Here is a 26,725-nt window from a genome sequence, read left to right on the forward strand (position 1 = left end):
TGGAGGCTTCCCGCGGGCAATTGCCTCCGACCTGAAACATTTCTATGAAAGTACCTGGTGGTCCGGGAGGAACGTGGGATTCCACTGGGGAGGTCTTCTCTTCCCGCGCTGCGAAGAGCGCTCTCGTCAGAAGGTGCAATCGCGTGTGACTGCTCAGCCAATCAGGTACAGTATTCCACAGCTTTCTCATTAATAGCAATGAGAACTCCATATCTATGAGCTCTCATTGCTATTAATGGGGGAAAAAAACACTAGACACAAAAATAAAAAATAAAAACCAGACCTCACATAATTAAAATTAAAGTTAATAAATATCTTAGAGAAAAAAAATCTGAGTTTTTTAAAAGTTTTTTTAATTATGTTTAAAAATAAATGTAACGTAGTGGACAGGGTTTTTAAAAAAATAATATGTTTTTTAAATTTAATTTTATTACATTTTTGTATGTTTTTAAACTCTTACACCTGTAAAAATAGGCTATGCGCCTGCTTTTATCAAGCGCAAGAATTTTGAGGACATTTGCTGGGCAAGATATAGGTAAATACTGCAATCTTGCCCATGCAAATGTCCTCACTCCTGATATGTGTGAGATCTGTTAAGCTCCAGCTCGACAGATTGGAAAAGCCAGTTTTCAGCGTATGCACATTGTGCGCTGAAAATCGGCTTTTGCGATGCCTTCCTGGGTCTGTAGACTCTCAGTATGGACCCGGGGAGGCTGGGATTTCTGCATCAATAATTTAAAAACAGCACTATAACACTGACAAAGTTCACCTCTTTTAAAACCATTTTGGGGTTTTTATTCCATATTTACAATTAGCACACAATCCATTAAAACTATGGGTATATATAATCCATTTTATAACCGATGAATATGACGTTCCATACAATGTATATTTAATCCACTAACTGATCTCCTGTGGCATTGCTCGTGGTGACTTGGTGCATACACTGTTTTATGAGGGTTCCAGGTTCTGGCAATGGTATGAATGGTGTGTTGGGAGCATGAAAGTGATGCGCGAGGGACCCTGGTGTATGGCAGTGATGGCAGCTGGTTTTGGGGAATACAATCGTTAAGTACACAAAGGGACCTTGGAGTGCATGTCCATAGATCCCTGAAAGTAGCAGGCCAGGTATATAAGGTGGTTAAGAAGGCATATGGAATGCTTGCCTTTATTAACCGAGGCTTAGAATACAAGAGCAGGGGGGTTATGCTTGAACTGTATAAAGCACTGCTTAGGCCACAGCTGGAGTACTGCATGCAGTTCTGGTCACTGCATTACAGGAAGGAGGTGACTGCACTGGAGAGGGTACAGAGGAGATTTATGAGGATGTTGCCATGAGTGGAGAATCTAAGCTATGAGGACAGATTAGATAGACTGGATTTGTTTTCATTGGAACAGAGGAGGCTGAGGGGGGACCTCATTGAGGTGTATAAAATTATGAGGAGCCTAGATATAGTGGATCGAAAGGCCCTATTTCCCTTAGCAGAGGGGCCAACAACCAGGGGGCATAAATTTAAAGTAATAAGTAGAAGGTTTAGAGGGGATTTGAGGGGAAATTTCTTCACGCAGAGGGTTATAGGGGGTCTGGAATTCACTACCTGAAAGGGTGGTAGAGGCAGAAACCCTCACCACATTTAAAAAGTACTTGGATGTGCACCTGGAATGCAGTAACCTGCAGAGTTACAGACCTAGAGCTGGAAAGTGGGATTAGGCTGGATAGCCTCTTGTTGGTCGGCATGGACACGATGGGTCGAAATGGCCTCCTTCCGTGCTGTAAACTTCTATGATTCTATGAATCTATGATTAAGAGGAGAGGTTGCTGGGTGTGAATATTCCAAGGGTCTTGCAGTGGGAACAGTAAGAAAGGGGTTTATGGAATTTGGGACCGTTGCACGAGGTGTCCGAGGGTTAAGGCTTTAAAGAACTTAAAGCTCTTTTCCCAGGAATGTGGCAGACGACTGTTTGTGGGTGCAGAGAGAAACAGTATTAGAGGCCAGTGAACTGAGGATAGAAAAGGCGCAGAGATGCATCAAGGGAGTAAAAACCACTGAGTTGATGCTGAGGGGAAGGAGGAGGGAATGGCCAATAGAGCTTGGCAGAAGTCAGGAGTGGCAGTAGGGAGCACGAGCAGGTTACATCCAATGAGAGGCCTCTGGTGAATAGCATCAAATACTTTGAAACCACAAACCAGGAGCTGACAGGACTCAATCAGAGGCAATTATAATATGGTATACACGTGACAGATAAGCTTGTCAGACTGGTGTAATGGATTAAGAAAGCATTAAGGGGAGAAATTCACCTGGTTTGTGCTTACCATTAGCGCCTGTGCGGGGGGGGGGGGGTGGTAATGAGGCGCTAAGGGGTTACAAATTCACCAAAGCACGCGAACTTCCTAGGCGATTTTGCGCTGGCGCTAACATTTACCACCTCGCTTTCTTGCGCTGCGTAGATCGTGGTGTCATTTGATGGGCAGCGCCCTGTTAGTGCCTTGGATGCAATATTCGCTCCCGCTCCCTGCAGCATGGCCGGGCATCAAACAACGGCAGCTGCAGGAGGCGTTGTCACCTCGGCTGGCCGCTTGGGGAGCAATATTTAAAGGCAATGGTGGTCAGGTCGGGCAAACCTTATTACTCTCCTCAGTCTGGTGCCTTCTGGTTGCTTTTGACCCCACGAGTCCTCAGCCCCCCACTCTCTGAGAGTGCTTGGGTCTGCACTGTACGCAGTGCGGGTCCCGTGGCCTCACAGAGACAGCATGAAGATTCATTCAACCGTTATTGGCCCTTCCCTTTAAGCGAGGGAGGGAGCCTCCAAAGATGGCAGCGCTGCCCCGAACGTTGTTCATCGCTCTGCCGTTACCGCCCCCTCACACACTTTAGCGCTCTAAGGAAAATGGTAGCGCTTGATTTAGCGCTCCGCATCCCTCTTGGAGCTGATGTTCCCAGGACCAGCAAATCCTTTTCGCCCGCCGATACTTTTGCAACTCATCAAAAGTTATCACCCCAAACGGGCGCTACGCAATTTCTAACCCTAAGAGTCAACCATGTAGTCATAGTTAGGCCAGACCAGGTAGGGCCGGCAGGTTCCCAGAAGGCAATTCGTGAATCAGTTGGGTTTTCAATGACAATTCAGCAGGTTAAATAGTCATTTTCTAGTCCAGCCCATAGAATCATAGAATCATAGAAAAATTATGACACAGAAGGAGGCCATTCGGCCCATTGTGTCCATGGCAGTTGAAAAAGAGTTACCCAGCCTAATCCCATCTTTCTGCACTCGGTTTGTAGCCCTGTAGATTACAGCTCTTTAAGTGTATATCCAAGTACTTTTTAAATGTGATGAGGGTTTCTGCCTCTACCACCCTTGCAGACAATGAGTTCCAGACCCCTACCACTCTCTGGGTGAAGATATTTTTCCTCGTTCCTCTCTAATTCTTCTACCAACTACTTTAAATTGTGCCCCCTGGTTGTTGACCCCTCTGCTAAGAGAAATAGGCCCTTCCTATTCACTCTATCTAGGCCCCTCATAATTTTATATACCTCAATGAGGAAAACAAACCCAGCCTATCCAATCTTTCCTCATAGCTAATGTTTTCCAGACCTGGCAACATCCTCGTAAATCTTTTCTGCACCCTTTCTAGTGCAATCACATCCTTCCTGTAATGTGGTGATCAGAACTGCACACGATACTCAAGCTGTGGCCGAACTAGTGTTGTATACAGTTCTAGCATAACTTCCCTGCTCTTGTATTCTATGCCTCGGCTAATAAAGGAAAGCATTTCGTATATCTTTTTAACTACCTGAGCAACCTGACCTGTTACCTTTTAGGATCGGTGGACATATACTCCAAGTTCCCTCTGTTCCTCCACACCCCTCCGTAACATCCCATTTATTGTGTATTCCCTTGCCTTATTGACCTCCCCAAATGCATTATCTCACACTTTTCTGGATTGAATTCCATTTGCCACTTTTCTGCCCAACTGACCAGTTCATCGATATCTTCCTGCAGTCGGGAGCTTTCTGTATCATCTGCAAATTTCTTTATAATGCCCCCTACACTTAAGTCTAGATCATTAATATATGCAGGTAGGTTGAACCTCCGTTATCCAGAACCCTCAGGACCTGGCCTGTTCTGGATAAGGGATTTTTCTGGACAAGGGGTGGTCACATTAAATTGGATGGTACAGGTACTGAGCAAGGGGATAGCGGGGCTGGCTGGCTTGGGGCTGGGAGTACGGCAGAGAGATCATGGGGGGCAGCGGGGGGGGGATGGGGGAGTGGGGGGCGGTGGATCGCAGGGTCAGGCCAGCGATTGCGGGAGTCGACAGCAAGGAATGACTTCAATTTGTTCAATTTGTTCATGTCAGAGTTCTGCGCATGCGTCACCCGGTGGCCGGGAATGGTTCTGGATGAGGGGTGGTTCCGGATAAGGGAGTTCTGGATAAGGGAGGTTCAACCTGTATTACAAAATGTAAAGGATCGAGTACTGAGCCCTGTGGAACCCACTGGAAACAGCCTTCCAGTCGCAAAAACTCCCCTCAACCATTACCCTTTGTTTTCTGCCACTGAGCCAATTTTGGATCCCATTTGCCACTCTCGCTTGGATCCCATGGGCTTTTACTTTTTTTGATCAGCCTGCTATGTGGGACCTTGTCAAAAGCCTTGCTAAAATCCATGTAAACTACATCAAAGGCACTGCCCACATCAACCCTCCTTGTTACCTCCTCAAAGAACTCAATCAAGTTAGTCAGACACAACCTTCCCTGACCAAATCCATGCTGACTATCTTTGATTAATCTGTGTCTTTCTAAATGAAGGTTTATACTGTCCCTCAGAATTGATTCCAGTAATTTTCCCACCATCGATGTTAAACAGATGTATTCTAAGGGCCTCTGGGGGTGGGGGGGGGGGGAAGGGAGCCAAAGATTGGCAGCGGTTACACTCTGAAATTGAACTCGATGTTGAGTCCAGAAGGCTGTAAAGTGCCTAAACAAAAGATGATGTGCTATTCCTCGAGCTTCCGTTAATCTTCGTTGGAACAGTATAGGAGACCGAGGTCAGAGTGGGAATGGAGTGGAGAATTAAAGTGACAGGTGACTGGAAGCTCAGGGTCACACTTGTGGACTGAACAGATGTGTTCCCCAAAGCGGTCACCCAATCTACGTTTGGTCTCCCCAATGTAGAAGAGACCACATCGTGAGCAGCGAATACAGTATACTAAATTGAAAGAAGTACAAGTAAATCGCTGTTTCAATTGGAAGGAGTATTTGGGGCCCTGAACAATGGGAAGGGAGGAGGTAAAAGGGCAGGGGTTGCATCTCCTGCGCTTGCACGGGAAGGTGCTTGGGAAGGGGAGGGGGTGCTGGGGGTGACTGCAGAAAGGACAAGGGTGTCGCGGAGGGAGCGGTCCCTTCGAAATGCTGAGAGGGGAGGGGAGGGGAAGATGTGATTGGTGATGGGATCGTGCTGGAGGTGGCGGAAATGGCGGAGGATGATCCGTTGAACGTGAAGGCTGGTGGGGTGAAAGGTGAGGACAAGGGGAAGCCTGTCATGGGTCTGAGAGGGAGGGGAAGGGGGTGAGAGCAGAGGTGCGGGAAATAGAACGGACACAGTCGAGGGCCATGTTAACCATGGCGGAGGGGAATCCTCTGTTGAGGAAAAATGAAGACCTGTTAGAGGCACTAGTGTGAAAGGTGGCGTCACCAGAGCAGATGCGACGGAGATGGAGCAACTGGGAGAATGGAATGGAATCCTTGTAGGATGCGGAGTGGAAGGAAGTGTAGTCCAGGTAGCTGTGGGAGTCAGTGGGCTTATAGTGGATACTGGTTAAAAGCTTATCCCCAGAGATGGAGCCGGAGAAGTCGAGGAAGGGAAGGGAAGAGTCGGAGATGGACCATGTGAAGGTGAGGGAAGGGTGGAAATTGGATGCAAAGTGAATGAAATTTTGAAGTTCAGGGCGAGAGCAGGAAACGGCACCGATACAGTCATCAATGTACCGGAAAAAGAGATGAGGGAGTGGACTTGAGTCGTACTGGAACAAAAAATGTTCCACATATCCCACAAAATATGGCATAGCGGGTTCCCATAGCAACACCTTTAATTTGGAGGAAGTGAGTGGAGTCAAAGAAGAAGTTGTTCAATGTGAGAACAAGTCCAGCCAGGCGGAGGAGGGCGGTGGGGGATGGGGACGAGTTGGGCCTCTGCTCGAGGAAGAAGTGGAGCGTCCTCAGGCCATCCTGGTGGGGGTTGGAAGTGTAGAGGGATTGGACGTCCATGGTGGAAAGGAGACGGTTGGGGCCGGAAAAGGAAACTGGAAACTGTTAAAGAGACGGAGGGCGTCGGAGGAGTCACAGATATCGGTGGGAAGAGAGTGGACAAGGGGAGAAAATATAGTCGAGATGGGAAGAAATAAGTTCTGTGGGGCGAGAACAGGCTGAAACGATGGGTCTACCGGGGCAGTCCTGTTTGTGGATCTTGGGAAGGAGGTAGAAGCAGGCTGTGCGGGGTTGGGGAACTATGAGGTTGGTGGCTGTGGAGGGAAGATCTCCAGAGGAGATGAGGTCAGTGACGGTCTGGGAAATTATGGCTTGATGTTCGGTAGTGGGGTCATGTCCAGGGAGAGGTAGGAGGAGGTGTCAGAGAGTTGTCGATCAGCCTCTGCAAAGTATATATACAAATCTGACAGGTGCCAGGCTGCAGCTCCAGGCTAAACCGAGTTAACTGATCAATGCCAGGCCAGTTATATTGGCAGTACGGGTGGCCACAGCATACGGGTTAAGGAAGGAGAATTCTCTGCTGCTGCCACTCCTGATTGCTATACAGGATGTGTGCCTCTGTGGGTGTGGAGTGAAAACAGGATTGGGCTTAGCTTTGATGGCTTCCACAGCCAAGGCTCACATGTGAATAATGGCCTCTTGAGTGCAGTGCTGTGCGGGGGTCGGATAATGCAACGTCCATCCATGGAACTGTCTCCGACTCCAATAAGGAAATTGGTGTCATCCTGGGAGCTGAAAAAGAGCTTTGCAGTGAAAAGTTCCTGCTGTTTAATGCAGGACTGGCATTTGCCTGAGAATACAAGAATAATTATTGTAAATCCGATAATCAGCTTTGTTCCCGGGGCACCACAGCAGAGAGCTTGTGCCTGCAACACTCTTTAAATAGAAAAGGATTATCACAGAGTGGATGGAGCACAGCGTATATCCTGCTGCTTCATCGTCAACACTGAAGTACCAATTTGATTAAAAAGGATTTTAGCTTGACATCACCGGGGAGAATTTCCACTGGGCTCTCCCACTCACCCACTGTAACTTCAGCGGAAATCCTAAAAAAACTATTAAAGGGCTAAAAGCACATCCATCCCAATGAATATTGCCTGTTGTGGGGGCCTACCGATCCCTATCTGACACCACAACGCTCAGGAAGCCCAATTTCCCAGAGGGTTTCTAAAACAGGCTTTGGGACGAGAAATTGGACTTCTTTGTGCCTCCCGTTAGTTTCTGCGGGGTGGTGGTAATGGGACATTAAGGGGTTACCGACCGGGCGCGGGAAATCACCAACGCCCGCGAACTTCCCTGACGGTTTTGCGCTGGCGCTAAAACTTACCGCCTTGCTCTCTTGTGCCCCGGAGATCGTGATGTCATCCAGTGGGCAACGCCCTTTTTACCGCCCCGGATGTAATATTCGCTCCCGCCCCCTGCAACATCGCCGGGCGTCAACAGCAGCAGCTGCAGGAGGCGTTGTCACCTCGGCCGGCCGCTTGGGGAACGCTAATTAAAGGCAGTGGTGTTCAGGTGGCCACATTTTATTACTGGCACCAGTCTGGTGCCTTCTGATTTATTTTGACTGATGATTTCTGCGCGATTCTCAGCCCCCCCCACTCCCTTAGAGTGCTTGTTTCTGCTCTGCATGTAGCACAGGTCCCGTGGCCCCACAGAGACAGCATGAAGATTCATTCAACCCATCATTGGCCCCTCCCTTTAAGCAAGGGAAGGAGCCTCCAAAGACGGCAGAGCTGCACTGAACATTGTTCAGCGCTCTGCCACTACCGTCCCCTCACACACTTTAGCGCTCTGAGGGAAGTGGTAGCGCTTGATTTAATGCTCCACTTCTCTCGGAAGTTCCTGGGAGCAGCAAATCTTTATCGCCTGCCGATATTTTTGCGACTCCTCAAAAGTCATCATCCCAAACGGGACGCGATGCAATTTCTAACCCGTTTCACATCGCAGAGCTGTTGCTGAGCCGAAAGTCGTGAACCCAAAAATGGACGATGTTCCAGCAATCATGAAGGCTGACACATCGCCAAGGCTGGAACATCGCCCATTTTTTTTAGCCCCTTTGATCTGAGTGGAAAGTCTAGCCTATAATATACATAGAAAAATTGCGACACAGATGGAGGCCATTTGGCCCATCGTGTCCGTGCCAGTCGAAAAAAGAGTTATCCAGCTTAATCCCACCTTCAGGCACTAGGTCCGCAGCCCTGTAGGTTACGGCTCTTTAAGTGCACATCCAAGTACTTTTAAAATGTGATGAGGGATTCTGCCTGAGCCACCCTTTCAGGCAGTGAGTTCCAGACCCCCACCACCTTCTGGCTGAAGATTTAATGCTGCATTTCCCTCTTGGAGCACTAAAGCTGAAGTTCCCGGGAGAAGTAAACTGGTTTCGCCTGGCGATACTTTTGCGCTCCCTGAAAAGTTAACGCCCCAAATGGTTTGCTACCCAATTTCTAGTCCTCGGATACGCACGGGGCCGAACACATATTTTAACCAGCTTCCCTGGGAACCTGAAAAACATGGCCCGACACAATTTCGGGATGGCCGTTTTTCAGGCGTCCTTGGGGCATAGAAATGGAAGCCTCGGTGCTCTCGTTTTACGCACACAGAATGGGTGCAAACAGCTCCAGTTTGTGTACTTTACAGTGATACATGTACACTATACACTTCCATGTCGCCAAGGTATTAAGTGTGTACTATGGTGTATATGCACTCTTCCTTATTCCTCCTACACCTCACTGTGTTAGAATTTAAATTCATTAGATCATCGCCTCCATAACTTGATTCTTTCCCCAGAACTTCAAAGCTGTGGAGCTCCTTACTTCCCCCAGTCTTCGGTCCCTCGTAGTATCTACAGACTTTGATAGATATGACAAGCTTGATATGACCAAATCATTGCTTCCTGACTCACCTTCCTGCTCCAGCAGCCTTGGGCTTTCACCTAGTTTTCTTAGTAAATAAATGGTCACGAGGATATCAGGTGAGATCATTTGAGTCTCAAGGCCCTGCACTACGTGACATGGAGATAGATTTCCTCAGTGCATTGTATTGCAAATTTGTACACCTGTTTTCAAACAACAGAGTTATGATTTCATTACACATAGCACACAGGGTAAGAACATAAGAACATAAGAAATAGGAGCAGGAGTAGGTCATATGGCCCCTCAAGTCTGCTCCACCATTTAATAAGATTATGGCTGATCTGATCTTGGGCTCAGCTCCACTTCCCCGCTCGCTCCCCATAACCCTTTATTCCCTTATCGTTCAAAAATCAGTCTATCTCCGCCTTAAATATATTCAATGACCCAGCCTCCACAGCACTCTGGGGCAGAGCGTTTCACAGATTTACGTCCCTCTGAGAGAAGAAATTCTTCCTCATCTCAGTTCTAAATGGGCAACCCCTTATTCTGAAACTATGCCCCCCTAGTTCTAGATTCCCCCACGAGTGGAAACATCCTCTCTGCATCTACCTTGTCGAGCCCTCTCAGTATCTTGGTATGTTTCAACAAGATCACCTCTCATTCTTCTAAACTTCAAAATCAACCTTGATCCGTGCAGTGATTCACCAGTATGGTGACATAAAAAAGAAAAGAAAAAATAATTATATTTACACAACTCCTTCACGACCTCAGGACATCGCAAAGCGCTTTACAGCCAATGAAGTACTTTTTGGAGCGCAGTCACTGTTGTAATGTGGGAAACAGCAGCGGCCAATTTGTGCACAGCAAGCTCCCACAAACAGCAATGTGATAAAGACCAGACAATCTGTTTTGGTGATGTTGGTTGAGGGATAGATGTTCGTCAGGACACTGAGGAGAACTCTTCTTCAAAATAGTCCCATGGAGTCTTTTACGTCCAACTGACAGAGCAGACGTGGCCTCGGTTTAACGTCTCATCTGAAAGAAATGAGCTTTCAATTTTAACTGGTGTCCATTCTATTAATATGTTAATTATTTTTTAAAATATAATTGAAGCAGTAACTGGTATTCTCTGCGTGTGTGTATGTTTGAATATGGGGGCAACATTATTTTTTTTGTTTCTAATATCCAATGAATATTGCTAGTTAGTTAAGTGCTGCAAAAATCAACAAGGGTTCCCGACCTGGTCAGTGTTTAGTGCAGAAGTACGTTGTTCTTCCAAATGATCTGAGTAACAGTGATGTAATAATATCCTTGACCAAGACAGAATGTATTGACTGCATGTGGTGCTTCTTCTTGCCACTCCCGCTGAGAATTGCCAAAACACATTTAACTCAAGCAGGCGCTTCCAACCCGTAACCGATTGAATAATCTGTAGCTCCATATGAAGCGCACAGCAGTTGCTTTAAGGAGAACAGACATTTCCGACATTCAGCACTGAACTTTAGATCAGATTAGTGCTCGAACTCTTTCACCACTGACTTGTCCTACAGGGGGGAATTGTGACCTGAAAAGAGGGATGGGTTGGGGAGGGGTGGAGGGGCCGGGGGGAGGGAGTTAAAGTATTAAAAATCAAAATTCTGACCCCAGCCCGCCAACTTCAGGGTTTAACGACGGCAGGTTGGGGGGGGTGGGGGATGGCGGGCAGCCAACCTGCTGCCAAGAGGTGGGTTGGCATTTTAAATATGATAATGAGGCCTGAAGCCTCTGATTTAACCTGCTCAGCAGGTTTTATTGTGTATGTAATGATACAATGAACTCCGTACTGTGAGCCAGTGACCAGGTGTAATCTGGTCAGTCTTTAATGGCTTCCGGAAATGAAGACACAAAGGAGAAGTTCAGGTTATATACCGGGCACAGCACGAGTGTACCGATGACCCTAGGACCTCCGTCAGTAGTGACCCCTGTTGGTGGGCAGACCTTATGTATATACTTTACAGGTTTAACTGTGGCTGGCCGGGGATCCCGAGTTTCGGGGGGCAAGTCGAGGTGAGGTTGTTGGTCCCTTAGAAGATGAGAAGGGGGATTTAATAATGGGAAATGTGGAAATGGCTGAGACCCTAAACAATTATTTTGCTTCGATCTTCACAGTGGAAGACACAAAAACCATGCTAAAAATTGCTGGTCACAGGAATGTGGGAAGGGAGGACCTTCAGACAATCACTATCATTAGAGGGATAGTGCTGTACAGGCTAATGGGACTCAAGGTAGACAAGTCCCCTGGTCCTGATGAAATGCATCCCAGGGTATTAAAAAAGATGACGGAAGTTATAGCAGATGCATTCGTTATAATCTACCAAAATTCTCTGGACTCTGTGGAGTTACCAGCGGATTGGAAAGCAGCTAATGTAACGCCTCTGTTTAAAAAAGGGGGCAGACAAAAGGCAGGTAACTATAGGCCGGTTAGTTTAACATCTGTAGTGGAGAAAATGCTTGAAACTATCAATAAGGAAGAAATAGCGGGACATCTAGATAGGAATAGTGCAATCAAGCACATGCAGCATGGATTCATGAAGGGGAAATCATGTTTAACTCGTTTATTGGAATTCTTTGAGGATTTAACGAACATGGTGGATAGAGGTGTACCGATGGATGTGGTGTATTTAGATTTTCAAAAGGCATTCGATAAGGTGCCACATAAAAGGTTACTGCAGAAGATAAAGGTACGCGGAGTCAGAGGAAATGTATTAGCATGGATCGAGAATTGGCTGGCTAACAGAAAGCAGAGAGTCGGGATAAATGGGTCCTTTTCGGGTTGGAAATCGGTGGTTAGTGGTGTGCCTCAGGGATCGGTGCTGGGACCACAACTGTTTACAATATACATAGATGACCTGGAAGAGGGGACAGAGTGTAGTGTAACAAAATTTGCAGATGACACAAAGATTAGTGGGAAAGCGGGTTGTGTAGAGGACACAGAGAGGCTGCAAAGAGATTTAGATAGGGTAAGCGAATGGGCTAAGGTTTGGCAGATGGAATACAATGTCGGAAAGTGTGAGGTCATCCACCTTAGGAAAAAAAACAGTAAAAGGGAATATTATTTGAATCGGGAGAAATTACAACATGCTGCGGTGCAGAGGGACGTGGGGGTCCTTGTGCATGAATCCCAAAAAGTTAGTTTGCAGGTGCAGCAGGTTATCACGAAGGCGAATGGAATGTTGGCCTTCATTGCGAGAGGGATGGAGTACAAAAGCAGCGAGGTCCTGCTGCAACTGTATAGGGTATTGGTGAGGCCGCACCTGGAGTACTGCATGCAGTTTTGGTCACCTTACTTCAGGAAGGATATACTAGCTTTGGAGGGGGTTCAGAGACGATTCACTAGGCTGATTCCGGAGTTGAGGGGGTTACCTTATGATGATAGATTGAGTAGACTGGGTCTTTACTCGTTGGAGTTCAGAAGGATGAGGGGTGATCTTATAGAAACATTTAAAATCATGAAAGGGATAGACAAGATAGAGGCAGAGAGGTTGTTTCCACAGGTCAGGGAGACTAGAACTAGGGGGCACAGCCTCAAAATACGGGGGAAACAATTTAAAACCGAGTTGAGAAGGAATTTCTTCTCCCAGAGGGTTGTGAATCTGTGGAATTCTCTGCCCAAGGAAGCAGTTGAGGCTAGCTCATTGAATGTATTCAAGTCACAGATCGATAGATTTTTAATCAATAAGGGAATTAAGGGTTATGGGGAGCGGGCGGGTAAGTGGAGCTGAGTCCATGGCCAGATCAGCCATGATCTTGTTGAATGGCGGAGCAGGCTCGAGGGGCTAGATGGCCTATTCCTGTTCCTAATTCTTAAGTTCTTATGTTCTTATGCTCTTATGTTATGAGGGCAACCTCGAGGAGCAATCCTTGTGGGCCGGGAGGAGCTGGAGTGCTTCCTCTCGACGCCCCCCCCCCTCCAAGCTCACCCACCATCATTGCCTCCCCCCTTGGGGTCAGTGATCGAACGTCCCCGGGGTTTGCGGAATAAACCCCCCTGACCCCCCCGCCCTCGGGGATCATACCCTTGCTCCTACCTGTGGTTGCGGCCTCCTGTCCAGCGTTCCCCACCCGACTGGAAGCCAGCCTGTCAATCAGGGCGGGGGAACCTATCTATAACGTCACACGCACGCTGCGGAGTTAAATCTCCGTCCGAGTTTCCCGAGATCTACCGGGCCCGCCCGCTCTGGGCGGGTCGGAAACTGCGCAACTCTGCCCTAGAGTCTTGCTCTTTTTCTACAATGGCTCAGCTGTGCATCCCGTTAAATATCAGTGCCAAACTGACCTTGGTGAGAGATGCGATCGCGGACCGATTGGGCTTGTCGCCAATGTTCCCTCTAATTTTTTGCAGAGGCCATGCAGCCCCTTTACGGGGCGTGCCGTTTTTGCATTTGAAATTCGGTGAGCCGTCTGCACGGGGATCTCCAAACCACTGCACGGCTGCACTGTCACGAAGCTTAAAGGGAACACTGATCATCATGCTGACGTACACTGCTGACACCCAGCTCGACCTCACCAAAACTTCTCTCGACCCCTCCATGGTTTCTAAATTGTCAGACAGCTTGTCCGACATCCAGTTCTGGGTGAGCAGAAATTGAATATTGGGAAAACCGAAGCCATTGTTTTCGGTCCCCACCACCCGCACAAACTTCATTCCCTCGACACTGACTCCATCCCTCTCCCCAACTCCTGTCTGAGGCTGATCCAGACTGTTCACAACCTTAGTTTCATATCTGACCCTGAGATTAGCTTTCAACCACGTGTCCGCAGCATAACTAAGACCGCCTATTTCCACCTCCGTAACATCGCTCGTCTCCACCCTTGCCTCAGCTCATCTGCTGCTGAAGCCCTCATCCATGCCTTTGTTACCTCTAGACTTGACTATTCCAATGCACTCCTGGCTAGCCTCCCACATTCTACCCTACTTAAATGAGAGGTGATCCAAAACTCGGCAGCCCGTGTCCTAACTCGCTCCAAGTCCTGCTCACCCATTATCCCTGTGCTTACTGACCTACATTGGCTCCCGGTTAAGCAATGGCTCGATTTGAAAATTCTCCTCCTTGTATTTAAATTCTTCCATGGCCTCGCCCCTCCCTATCTCTGTAATCTCCTCCAGCCATACAATTCTCTGGGATATCTGTGCTCCTCTAATTCTGCCCTCTTGAGCATCCCTGATTATAATTGCTCAACCATTAGTGGCCATGCCTTCTGTTGCCTAGGCCCCAAGCTCTGGAGCTCCCTGCCTAAACCTCTCCACCGCTCTACCTCTCTTTCCTCCTTCAAAACGCTCCTTAAAACATACCTCTTTGAACAAGCCCTGCGCTAATTTCTACTTTTGTGGCTCGGTGTCAAATTTGTATTGCATTAATACTCCTATGAAATGCCTTGGAACGTTTCACCATGTTAAAGGCGCTATATAAATACAAGTTGTTGTTGTTATCACCTTGTTCCTATCCAAAACTGAAAGCAGTGCAACAAGCTAGGAGTTGGCCCGAGTGGAAGCAGAACAGGTTGGTGATTTTGCCAGGAGCCAGGCCAATGGAGCAAGGGTTTGGGGTTAGGGGGAGAACTGGAAAAAGAGGAGCAGGAATCAGTGCACAAGGGCGCATAATTACCCACAGAGTCAGCCTGGGAAACTGCAAAACAGAGCTAGTGTGGGGTCAGATCAGGCAGCAGTGCCGGGCAGGATTTCAAGTCAGCAAACCTTGCAAAAGAATTCAGATATTCCAGACGGTGTACATAATGAGATCGCTGCATGAGGTCTGAAAAACCGGGCAAAAAGCCGACCATATGATCAACAAAGAGTCTATAACGTCCACAGATGGAGCCCCAGTTAAACATCTGGGTCAAGGGTTTCTGCTTTTGGGCGAAATCGACAATCCGGGAGCAAATTGCGCTCAAAGTCGTGCTAGTTTTTAGAAGTGATTTTTTTAATATATGTTTTCGCTCAACCTCATTTGCATATTGCCTTCCATAAATCTGCTGTGAACCACATCTAATTTTAACTTTGCTTTAAAAATTATTCCTTGATATATTTAAGTGATACCCTGGTGCAGCTTTGACAATACAGCTGAAAATGGAAAATCACAGTAAAATAAGCTTTTTAATCAGTGTCCAGTGCACCACTTGTGAGGCACCCGATTTACAATGACTGAAAATGACTTCAAATAAAATACAAAACCATTTACTAGTTTCAGCGGCTTACAGTAGTCAGTTTCTTCGTAAATGATATATATTTAATATTGAAAAGCTTTTAAAAGGTGCCTTTTCGTGCCCTTGCACCTAAAATAAAAGCTTCATTGTTGGAGCCTCCTCGAAGGCCCGCAAAAGGGCATCATGGTGATTTATTCAATCTGGGGGCGTGGCCAGTTCTGTGGGGCGGGGCCGTCTTCCAGCGTAATGTTTTTTAAACCGGCTAAAAAGATCACAGAAACCCGATTCGCGCTGGAGGTAATTCGCACTTGAATTGCCTCGATCTTTGCCGCTGGTTTGGCCGATTTTCAAGGCGAATGAATCTGCAAAAAAACAGAACAACCGAGCAGAAACTCCTGCCCCTGACCTGAATGACGGAACCTCCGACAGTGCAGCACTCCCCCATCACTGCCGCAGGGTATCGGCCTGCGTAATGTGCTGACGTCTCTGGATTGGAACCCGAACCCACAACATTCTGACTAGACCAAGGCTAATACCTGTGTCGTATTTCAGTCACAAAACATGGGCACAGTTGTGGCTCCTACTGTTACAGAAGATCACTATATCATGCTGGACAAGAAGGCACCGTGTTTCATCTTTGAAAGAAAGACTTGCATTAATATAGTGCTTTTCATGACCACCGGACGTCCCAAAGTGCTTTACAGCCAATGAAGTACTTTTTCAACTGTAGTCACTGTTGTAATGTTGGAAACGCGGTCGTTAATTTGTGTGCAGCAAGCTCCCACAAACAGCAGTGTGATAATCTGTTTTTAGTGATGTTGAATGAGGGATAAATTTTGGCCAGAACACTGGGGATAACACCCCTGCTCTCTTGAAATAGTGCCATGGGATCTTTTACATCTACCTGAGAGGGCAGACGGGTGCCTTGGTTTAACTTCTCAACCAAAAGACGGCACCTCTGACAGTGCAGCACTCTCTCAGCACGGCATTGAAGTGTCAGCCTAGATTAATGTGCTGAAGTCTCCAGAGTCGGACTTTGTGCTCACTTCGGTCTTGGGAAAGCGTTTGGGGAAAGGAGGGCGACAATCGGCCTCAGCACTTTTGGGATAGAGAGGCCAAAAATGAACAAGGCTTCCTCTCCTGGTCATTATCCAGTGATCTCTGCTGGAAAGAGTGCCAGTGCGAATGTCAGATGAGAACATGGTTGGGCTCAGTTGTGCTGCCGGCCATGTTTGAACAAAGTGGTGGCAATCACCATCTAGGTTCATGTATGAATTGAGGTAACACTCTCACAACAAACTGGAAGTATCTATGGAACAACACCCCAATACCACCTTCAAAAGAAGAAAAGAGAAAATTAAGGGAAAAGAATGAAAATGACCCATGATTTTATTTTCTTAATGGCCTGTTCCACAAACTGAGGTAGACATTACTGTAGTAGAGAACTGCAGGCTTAACATTGTGCATTTCTATAATGAACTTGTCATGCAGCAAGTTGGGCAACTAAGATATTGTGCTATTGAATGATATTACATCAGAACATAAGAACATAAGAACATAAGAATTAGGAACAGGAGTAGGCCATCTAGCCCCTCGAGCCTGCTTCGCCATTCAACAAGTTCATGGCTGATCTGGCCGTGGACTCAGCTCCACTTACACGCCCGCTCCCCATAACCCTTAATTCCCTCATTGGTTAAAAATCGATCTATCTGTGATTTGATTACATTCAATGAGCTAGCCTCAACTGCTTCCTTGGACAGAGAATTCCACAGATTCACAACCCTCTGGGAGAAGAAATTCCTTCTCAACTCGGTTTTAAATTGGCTCCCCCGTATTTTGAGGCTGTGCCCCCTAGTTCTAGTCTCCCCGACCAGTGGAAACAACCTCTCTGCCTCTATCTTGTCTATCCCTTTCATTATTTTAAATGTTTCTATAAGATCACCCCTCATCCATCTGAACTCCAACGAGTAAAGACCTAGTCAATCAATCTATCATCATAAGGTAACCCCCTCATCTCCGGAATCAGCCGAGTGAATCGTCTCTGTACCCCCTCCAAAGCTAGTATATCCTTCCTTAAGTAAGGTGACCAAAACTGCACACAGTACTCTAGATGCGGCCTCACCAATAGCCTGTACAGTTGCAGCAGGACATCCCTGCTTTTGTACTCCATCCCTCTCGCAATGAAGGCCAACATTCCATTCGCCTTCCTGATTACCTGCTGCACCTGCAAACTAACTTTTTGGGCCGGTCCCGGCAGCGGGCGGTCGAGGGGGTCGTTCAACCTGACTGCCTGCCTCTCTTCCGCTCTTACATCCGGTCCAGGGTGTCCTTGGAGATGGAGCACGCGGTGTCCACCGGTACGCTCGCGGCCTTCCGCGAGAGGTGGGCACCGGAGGGACTGGAGTGCATCATCACGCCCGGCAACCAAATTTTAATTTGATTTTACGTTTTAAAGTTTAATTTGTTTTAATTGCCGGTGCTTTTAGTGTCCCCTTCCCTTTTATAGGGGGCACTGGGGAAAAATTGTGATTTTAGTGCCCAAAAAAAAAACACAAAACAAAAAGAAAAAAAAGGGCCTTGTAAATGTCTGGTGTGTCACCCAGGTCGGGTGGCATGGTTTAATGTTTTATGTTTTGCAGGTAGACTCTAAAAGAGTTTCATATTTGATTTTACGTTTTAAAGTTTAATTTGTTTTAATTGCCGGTGCTTTTAGTGTCCCCCCTCTCCTTTTATAGGGGGCACTGGAAAAAGGAAAAAATTTGATTTTAGTGCCAAAAAAAAAAAGGAAAAAAAAGGGCCTTGTAAATGTCTGGTGTGTCATCCAGGTCGGGTGGCACGGATAAATGTTTTATGTTTTGCAGGTAGACTCTAAAAGAGTTTCATGCACAAGGACCCCCAGGTCCCTCTACACCGCAGCATGTTGTAATTTCTCCCCATTCAAATAATATTCCCTTTTACTGTGTTTTTTTCCAAGGTGGATGACTTCACATTTTCCGACATTGTACTCCATTTGCCAAACCTTAGCCCATTCGCTTCACCTATCTAAATCTCTTTGCAGCCTCTCTGTGTCCTTTACACAACCCGCTTTCCCACTAATCTTTGTGTCATCTGCAAATGTTGTTACACTACACTCTGTCCTCTCTTCCAGGTCATCTATGAATATTGTAAACAGTTGTGGTCCCAGCACCGATCCCTGTGGCACACCACTAACCACCGATTTCCAACCCAAAAAGGACCCATTTATCCCGACTCTCTGCTTTCTGTTAGCCAGCCAATTCTCGATCCATGCTAATACATTTCCTCTGACTCCGCGTACCTTTATCTTCTGCAGTAACCTTTTGTGTGGCACCTTATCGAATGCCTTTTGGAAATCTAAATACACCACATCCATCGGTACACCTCTATCTACCATGCTTGTTATATCCTCAAAGAATTCCAGTAAATTAGTTAAACATGATTTCCCCTTCATGAATCCATGTTGCGTCTGCTTGATTGCACTATTCCTATCTAGATGTCCCACTATTTCTTCCTTAATGATAGCTTCAAGCATTTTCCCCACTACAGATGTTAAACTAATCGGCCTATAGTTACCTGCCTTTTGTCTGCCCCCTTTTTTAAACAGAGGCTTTACATTAGCTGCTTTCCAATCCGCTGGTACCTCCCCAGAGTCCAGAGAATTTTGGTAGATTATAACGAATGCATCTGCTATAACTTCCGCCATCTCTTTTAATACCCTGGGACGCATTTCATCAGGACCAGGGGACTTGTCTACCTTGAGTCCCATTAGCCTGTCCAGCACTACCCCACTAGTGATAGTGATTGTCTCAAGGTCCTCCCTTCCCACATTCCTGTGACCAGCAATTTTTGACATGGTTTTTGTGTCTTCCACTGTGAAGACCGAAGCAAAATAATTGTTTAAGGTCTCAGCCATTTCCACATTTTCCATTATTAAATCCCCCTTCTCATCTTCTAAGGGACCAACATTTACTTTAGTCACTCTTTTCCGTTTTATATGTCGGTAAAAGCTTTTACTATCCGTTTTTATGTTTTGCGCAAGTTTACTTTCGTAATCTATCTTTCCTTTCTTTATTGCTTTCTTAGTCATTCTTTGCTGTCGTTTAAAATTTTCCCAATCTTCTAGTTTCCCACTAACCTTGGCCACCTTATACGCATTGGTTTTTAATTTGATACTCTCCCTTATTTCCTTGGTTATCCATGGCTGGTTATCCCTTCTCTTACCGCCCTTCTTTTTCACTGAATATATTTTTGTTGAGCACTATGAAAGAGCTCCTTAAAAGTTGTGGATGTAATTTCCCAAATCGGGATTGAAATCGCTCTGTATACTATTTTAGTAGACTGGACAATGCTTTTGTGTCAAGTTCCTTTGTGACGTACTTCAACGAAGATGTTTATTCACAGAAATGTCGAAAAGGAGTTTGATGCAAATGTCAAGCACTAAAAATAACCGACAGGGGAATTTCTAATCTCTCGTTGATTTCCAGATTTCAGGGTGAAATAGTTCCCCATGAGAAGGAAGAGAAAATGAAAGGCTGGGAATGTCAGAGTCTTATGAACAGGTTACCACTTAGCTGGGCAGTGGTGTATTACACATCTCTCCAACCTTCCTTGGCGCTGTTCGAAAGGGTCGATGAAGTGTGTCCTTCCTTCCTTCCTTCCTTCCTTCCTCCCTCCCTCCCTATTGGATAGGCATCTCGTGGCCTGTGAGAAAACTGCACCTTTATTTTTCAATAAAATGACCGACACCAGAAATAGTTACTGATTATTAACTAACATATTTGAGCTAGTTTCGATCTTTATTTACACGTGGATCATGTGTTCACAGGCGAAGATGTCACAGGTTAAACAGGTCGGACTTTTGGCTGCTGGCTGTCAGCCATGGAACAAAGATGTTTGTGTTGCCAGTGGAGACAGATTCGCATATTGTGCCACACTGGCTATTTATGTTTACCAGGTAAGCCAAATGCTATGGTTAAGTCGGCTAGAAAGTGTATCTGTTGAAACAGGAAGACTTGCATTTATATAGCGCCTTTCACGACCTCAGGATGCCACAAAGCGCTTCACAGCCACTGAAGTACTTTTGGAGTGTATTCACCAATGTAATGTAGGAAATGCGGCAGCCAATTTGCACACAGCAAGCTCCCACAAACATCAATGTGATAATGACCAGATAATCTGTTTTTTTAGTGATGTTGATTGAGGGATAAATATTGGCCGGGACACCAGGGATAACTCACCTGCTCTTCTTTGAAATAATGTCATGGGATCTTTTACATCCACTTGACACAGCAGACAGGGCCTCCGTTTAACATCTCATCTGAAAGACAGCATCTCTGAGAGTGCTACACTCCCTCAGCACTGCACTGGAGTGTCAGCCTAGCTTTTTGTGTTCAATCACTGGAGTAGGACTTGAACCCACAACCTTCTCAGAGGTGAAGGTGCTACCAACTGAATCACTAGCTGACACATTATTACTCCACAGCTTCAGTCTGTACAGCCTTATTTATTGTACCAAGTGGAGTATGGTTAGGTTTACTTCTGGCAAAAATTTGGCAGATGGAGTATAATGTTGGAAAGTGTGAGGTCATGCAGAAAAAAATCAAAGAGCAAGTTATTATTTAAATGGAGAAAGATTGCAAAGTGCTGCAGTACAGTGGGACCTGGGGGTACTTGTGCATGAAACACAAAAGGATATTATGCAGGTACAGCAAGCGATCAGGAAGGCCAATGGAATCTAGGTCTTCATTGCAAAGTGGTTAGAGTATAAAAGCAGGGAAGTCTTGCTGCAGTTATACAGGGTATTGGTGAGGTCACATCTGGAATACTGCGTGCAGTTTTGGTTTTCATGTTTATGAAAGGATATACTTTCTTTGGAGGCAGTTCAGAGAAGGTTCACTCGGTTGATTCCGGGGATGAGGGGGTTGACTTATGAAGAAAGGTTGAGTAGGTTGGGCTCTACTCATTGGAATTCAGAAGAATGAGAGGTGACCTTATCAAAAGGTATAAGATTTTGAGGGTGCTTGACAAGGTGGATGCAGAGAGGCCGCCCATTTAAAACTGAGATGAGGAGAAATTTCTTCTCTCAGAGGGTTGTGAATCTGTGGAATTTGCTGCCTCAGAGAGCTGTCTAAGCTGGGACATTGAATAAATTTAAGACAGAAATAGAGTTTCTTAAACGATAAGGGAATAAGGGGTTGTGGAGAGTGGGCAGGGAAGTGGACCTGAGTCCATGATCGGATCAGCTATGATCGTATTGAATGGCGGAGCAGGTTCCTATTTCTTATGTTCTTATGTACTTATGTCTTGGGCAAAACTAAGGATTGTTCCTTAATTTTGCTGCTATCCAAGGAAAGGCAGCATAATGGTTATGTTACTGGACTATTAATCCAGAGTTCTGGAATAATAATCTGGAGACAGAGGCCAAATCCCACCATGGCAGCGGGGGAATTTAAATTCAGTTAATTAAATAAATCTGGAATTTTAGAAAAGCTAGTAGCCATAACGGTGACTGTGAAACTACTGGATTGTCGTAAAACCCATCTGGTTCACTAATGTCCTTTAGAAAAGGACATCTGCTATCCTTTCCCGGTCTGGCCTATCTGTGACTCCAGATCCACAGCAATGTGATTGATTCTTAACTACCCTGTTGGCTCATCACCTCCTTCTCAAGGGCAATTAAGGATGGGCAATACATGCTAGATTTCTCGACACAAAAGGCATCAAGGGGTATGGGGAGAAAGCGGGAATATGGTGTTGAGATGGAGGATCAGCCATGATCATATTAAATGGCGGTGCAGGCTCGAAGGGCCGAATGGCCGACTCCTGCTCTTATTTTCTAATCAGTTTACAACAGACCCAGGCATGACAAGGCAAAAACCCTAGTGGTGGAGAGCATTGGGAAACATAGGTTCAAAAGTCACCTTTTTCTTCCCAAGCAAGCTACACTTACCACATGCCATGTCTTACTGTGTGTAAGGAATAGAAATGGGGTCTTTTGATGGAAATATGTCAATCTTGGTGGTTTAGTTGGCGCACTGTATAGCTTGCAGGTGGTGGTGCTGGTACCTAGAGGGATAGCTACCCATGTGATAGGCCATGTCTTTCCAATCCTTGATAATTCAGTTAGTGAGCATTATGCAGCCTTGAGTGGGGAGATAGAGCTCTTCCGTCCCCAATAATGTTATTGGAGGGGTGTCTGATTTGTCGGCAGTGAGGCTGTGCTCCTTCAGTTGCAACATTTTTTATGCCGGATCCAGAGTTTCCATTTACCCAAATAATTGTTCCCACCCCCACCCCCCACCCCAAAAAAAAAATTGGGAAAGAAAATGAAACCCGGAATCGTGAAATTCTAAATGAGCTCTCAGCTATTAATTATTCCCACTAAAAGTTGCATTCTAATTGTGCCGTGTTGTGTGATTCAGCTTGATCACAGGTACAATGAATTCAAGCTTCACGCAATCATGTCAGAGCACAAGAAGACCATCACGGCTATCTCCTGGTGTCCCCACAACCCGGACATGTTTGCCAGCGCCAGTGCCGACAACCTCGTTATCATCTGGAATGTGGCAGAACAAAAAGTGATAGCGAGACTAGACAACACCAAAGGTACAATGACCTTTACACTCTAATTGTACTCACTGCTGAATGACAGGCTGAATTTATGTTGTTATGGTGTCAGGATACAGAATACTGTTTCGAGAAAATACTCTGAGGCTTTTGAGGTTAACATTTTAATTTAACCTTCCACTTTAATCTGCCTTTTGCAGCAGTCTCGCTCTCTCTCTTAGGCAATCTCCCGGAGTCCAGGATGACTTGCTTCCACACTACAATGAGTTCTAATTGGGGTTGTCCCATGATGTTCCAGGTCCCGAACTTCATTTTAGAGAGTGGAAGATGCCTTTGCGGTGAATTCTTTTAAAGTTGGGTGGCCATTGCACACCAGCTACCACGCGGGTTTGACAGAGCAAGGTCTTGGTCCAGTGGCAAGGAGACCCAAGGCGATTGGAGACCAAGCTCTGCTGCATGGGCTGAGCACACTCACACACACACACACACACGCAACCCTGAATCTAGAAGCCTGGGAACGCTCTGGCCTGCAGACTTCCCTACAACCAGCGGGCAGCCGAATGGGAGGGAGGGAGGGCTGGGTGGGGAGGAAAAGACAAAATTCCTCCCTCCACCTCCACCCAGCTCCCCCCCCCCCCCCCCCCCCCGCCAACTCCATCCAGCAACTTTGCAGCAGTGTAGTGATGTTAAGCGAGGTTTCACAATGGCCTATGATGATCTACTTACCGGGTTACGGACAAAAAATGGGGATGTGGGACTAAACACGACTGCTGTTTCAAAGAGCCGGCACAGGCACGACGGGCCGAGTGGCCTCCTTCTGTGCTGCAGGTTTCTCTGAATCTATTTTAACCCTACGACTAACTTGTTTGCTCTCTCTCTCTCCAGGGATTCCCGCCTCCCTCAGTTGGTGTTGGAATTCAGGTGAGGCAGTGGCATTTGTTTCTCATCGAGGTCCACTGTACATCTGGACCATCTCCGGCCCCGACTGTGGGGTCGCAGTACATAAGGAGGCACACAGCTTCCTGTCAGACATCTGCCTTTTCAGGTGGCATCCAAGAAAGAAAGGAAAAGTGGTATTTGGACACACTGATGGGAGCCTGTCTATCTTTCAGCCTGGTAGGTCTCTATGATTACTGTTTTTAAAAAAACAATCTACTTGTTCACAGAATGTGAGCATCGCTGGCAAGGCCAGCATTTATTGTCCACCCTGACTTGCCCTCGAGAAGGTGATGGTGAGCTACTTTCTTGAACCTGCTGCAGTCCGTGTGGTGAAGGTAGTCCCACAATGGTTTGGTACAACAGAGTGGCTTGATAGGCCATTTCAGAGGGCAGTCAAGAGTCAACCACCTTGTGGGTCTGGAGTCACATATAGGCCAGACCGGGTAAGGACGGCAGATTTCCTTCCCCGAAGGACATTAGTGAAGCATTTGGATTTTTCCGACAATCCAGTAGCTTAATGGTCGTCATTAGTGATACTAGCTTTTTAATTCCAGATTTTATTTAATTAAATGAATTTAAATTCCCCCACCTGTGGGTGGGATTTGATCTTATGTCTCCACATTATTAGTCCAAGCTTCTAAATTACTAGTCCAGTCACATAACCACTATGCTGCCGTACCCAATTATTGTGCCATACAGCCAAAATATATAGTTGGTTTAGTATAGTTACAAGATACCTTGCTCGTTAACCAATTAATATATATTATTAATTGTAGTGGGGTGGATTTTCCTCTGATGGAAGTCCATATAAACTACATCCATAAACATTTCCTTATCTACTACTTCAGTTATTTCAGAATTGTGAATCAACGATTCCTGGGGCCGACTGCCGCCGTCGCCATGGTGACCTGGGTACCGTTGTTAACACCAGCAGCACAAGGAAAATTTGCATGCGGCAGGTGGGGGTGGCCAATGGCGGTCCTGGCAGGGATGGTAGGGGGGGGAAGGGGAGGGTCAATCCGGGTTAGGTCAGTGAGGCAGTGGTAGGCCTATATCACCCAATTTCACTGCTTCATTTTTTACCGTCATCCTGTCCAATCTGAAGAAGAAACCTCCCGCCCACCCGCCCAACCCCACCCCATCCCCCTTTGTGTTTGTACAAATGGACAATTATGAATAAATGGGTGAGTACATGCATATTTATATGAAAGCAAACTACTGCGGATGCTGGAATCTGGAATAAAAACAGAAAATGCTGGAAATCTCAGCAGGTCAGGCAGCATCTGTGGGGAGGAAGCAGAGTTAACGTTTCGGGTCGATGACCCTTCGTCAGAACTGGAGAGTGTTCGAAAAGCACTGGGAGGAGAAGAAAGAACACAAGGGAAGGTCTGTGATAAGTTGGAAGACAGGAGAGATTAGAGAGACAAAAGGGATGGTGGGCCAAACTCATGGTAATGCCAGGAGTTAGAAAAAGTCAAGATAGGGTGTGAATGGTGGGACTATGGCCAACTGCCATTAGAGACAAGGAGAGAAAAAAAAGAAAGACAGAAACAGGCTCTGAGGGGGACGGGGGGGTTGCGGGGGCAGGGGGAGGGGGTGGGAAAGGGGGCTCAGGGTCACACTTGCGGACTGAACGGGGGTGCTCTCAAAGCGGTCACCCAATCTATGCTTGGTCTCCCCAATGTAGAGGAGACCACATCGTGAGCAGTGAATACAGGATACTAAATTGAAAGAAGTTTAAGTAAATCGCCCCAAATACACCTGGAAGGAGTATTTGGGGCCTTGGAAAGTGGAAGGGAGGAGGTAAAAGAGCAGGTATTGCATTTCTTGTACTTGCACTATTTATAGGAGCGAGTCAGAGGAGTGATGATAAATACATGTGCAAAGATGAGGAGCAGTGCAGTATAAAACTTTCTGCGACATTGAGATTATGTGCGCACTACATTTACATCAAGCTGATTAGTTTTCCACCAATGATACCCCTCCTGGGTTAGAAATAATTGCCTGTCCTTTTTCTCTGCCCTAATTTGGTATGGGTACCAGGTGCCAAGAGTCAGAAGCATGTGCTGAGACCAGAGTCGCTGGAGGGAACAGATGAAGAGGATCCAATCACAGCTCTGGAATGGGACCCGCTCTCTACTGACTACCTACTGGTGGCCAATCTCCACAATGGAATTCGGCTAGTTGATTCGGAGTCGTTGTCCTGCATCACAACCTTCAGTTTCCCCAGCGCTGCAGCTTCAGTGCAGTGTTTGGCCTGGGTTCCCAGTGCTCCCGGGATGTTTATAACTGGAGGTAGGAATAACATTTTCAACCACCAAAAAAAAACTCCCTAAATCATTTTTTTTCTCTGATTTGCAGTAATTGGGGTAGAAATCACAGTCGGAGGCTTCCCGTGGGCAGACGCCTCCGACCTGCAAAAAAACGACGAATTTACCTGATGGTCCATGAAAATTCATAGATTCACGCTCCTGGGCCTCTCCGGGCATGAGAATTTCAAGGGCATTCGCAGAGCAGAGGTTGGGCAAATTGCCCAACTCTCTGCCCATGAATACTCTTTTCGTTCAAATTCAGACGATCTGTGAAAGAATTCTTGATAGATCGCAAGTTTCAGGTTTGAGCGCATGTGCAGTGAATGCCTAAACCCATAACTTATGGGCTCCCTACAGGCACGTGTGCACCTCGTAAGCACCCGTAGGGAACCGCAAATTCAGCCCAATTATGAGTTACCTAATGGGTACGGTAATTAAACCTGTAATAGTGAGCTGCAAAGTGTGTCAGCCATGGATATGCGACAAACAAAATAAGAACATAAGAATTAGGAGCAGGAGTGGGCCATTTGACCCCTCGAGCCTGCTCCGCCATTCAATAAGATCATGGCTGATCTTCAACCTCA

At 46.4% G+C, this 26,725-nt stretch overlaps 1 protein-coding gene across 3 annotated transcripts in view; it reads left to right on the plus strand.

The window, feature by feature from the left end:
• Positions 1-26,725, plus strand: part of wdr17 (WD repeat domain 17) — a 330,335-nt gene that overhangs the window by 189,370 nt on the left and 114,240 nt on the right. For all 3 annotated transcript variants that reach the window (XM_070878342.1, XM_070878333.1, XM_070878351.1), the window contains 4 exons: positions 20,150-20,278; positions 22,746-22,929; positions 23,776-24,006; positions 25,873-26,124. In XM_070878342.1, coding sequence (XP_070734443.1) covers positions 20,156-20,278; positions 22,746-22,929; positions 23,776-24,006; positions 25,873-26,124 — 790 coding nt within the window. In that variant the 5' untranslated portion in view covers positions 20,150-20,155. The remainder of the gene's footprint in view (positions 1-20,149; positions 20,279-22,745; positions 22,930-23,775; positions 24,007-25,872; positions 26,125-26,725) is intronic.

The sequence above is a fragment of the Pristiophorus japonicus genome, chromosome 1 (assembly GCF_044704955.1).
Source record: "Pristiophorus japonicus isolate sPriJap1 chromosome 1, sPriJap1.hap1, whole genome shotgun sequence".
NCBI lineage: Eukaryota > Metazoa > Chordata > Chondrichthyes > Pristiophoridae > Pristiophorus > Pristiophorus japonicus.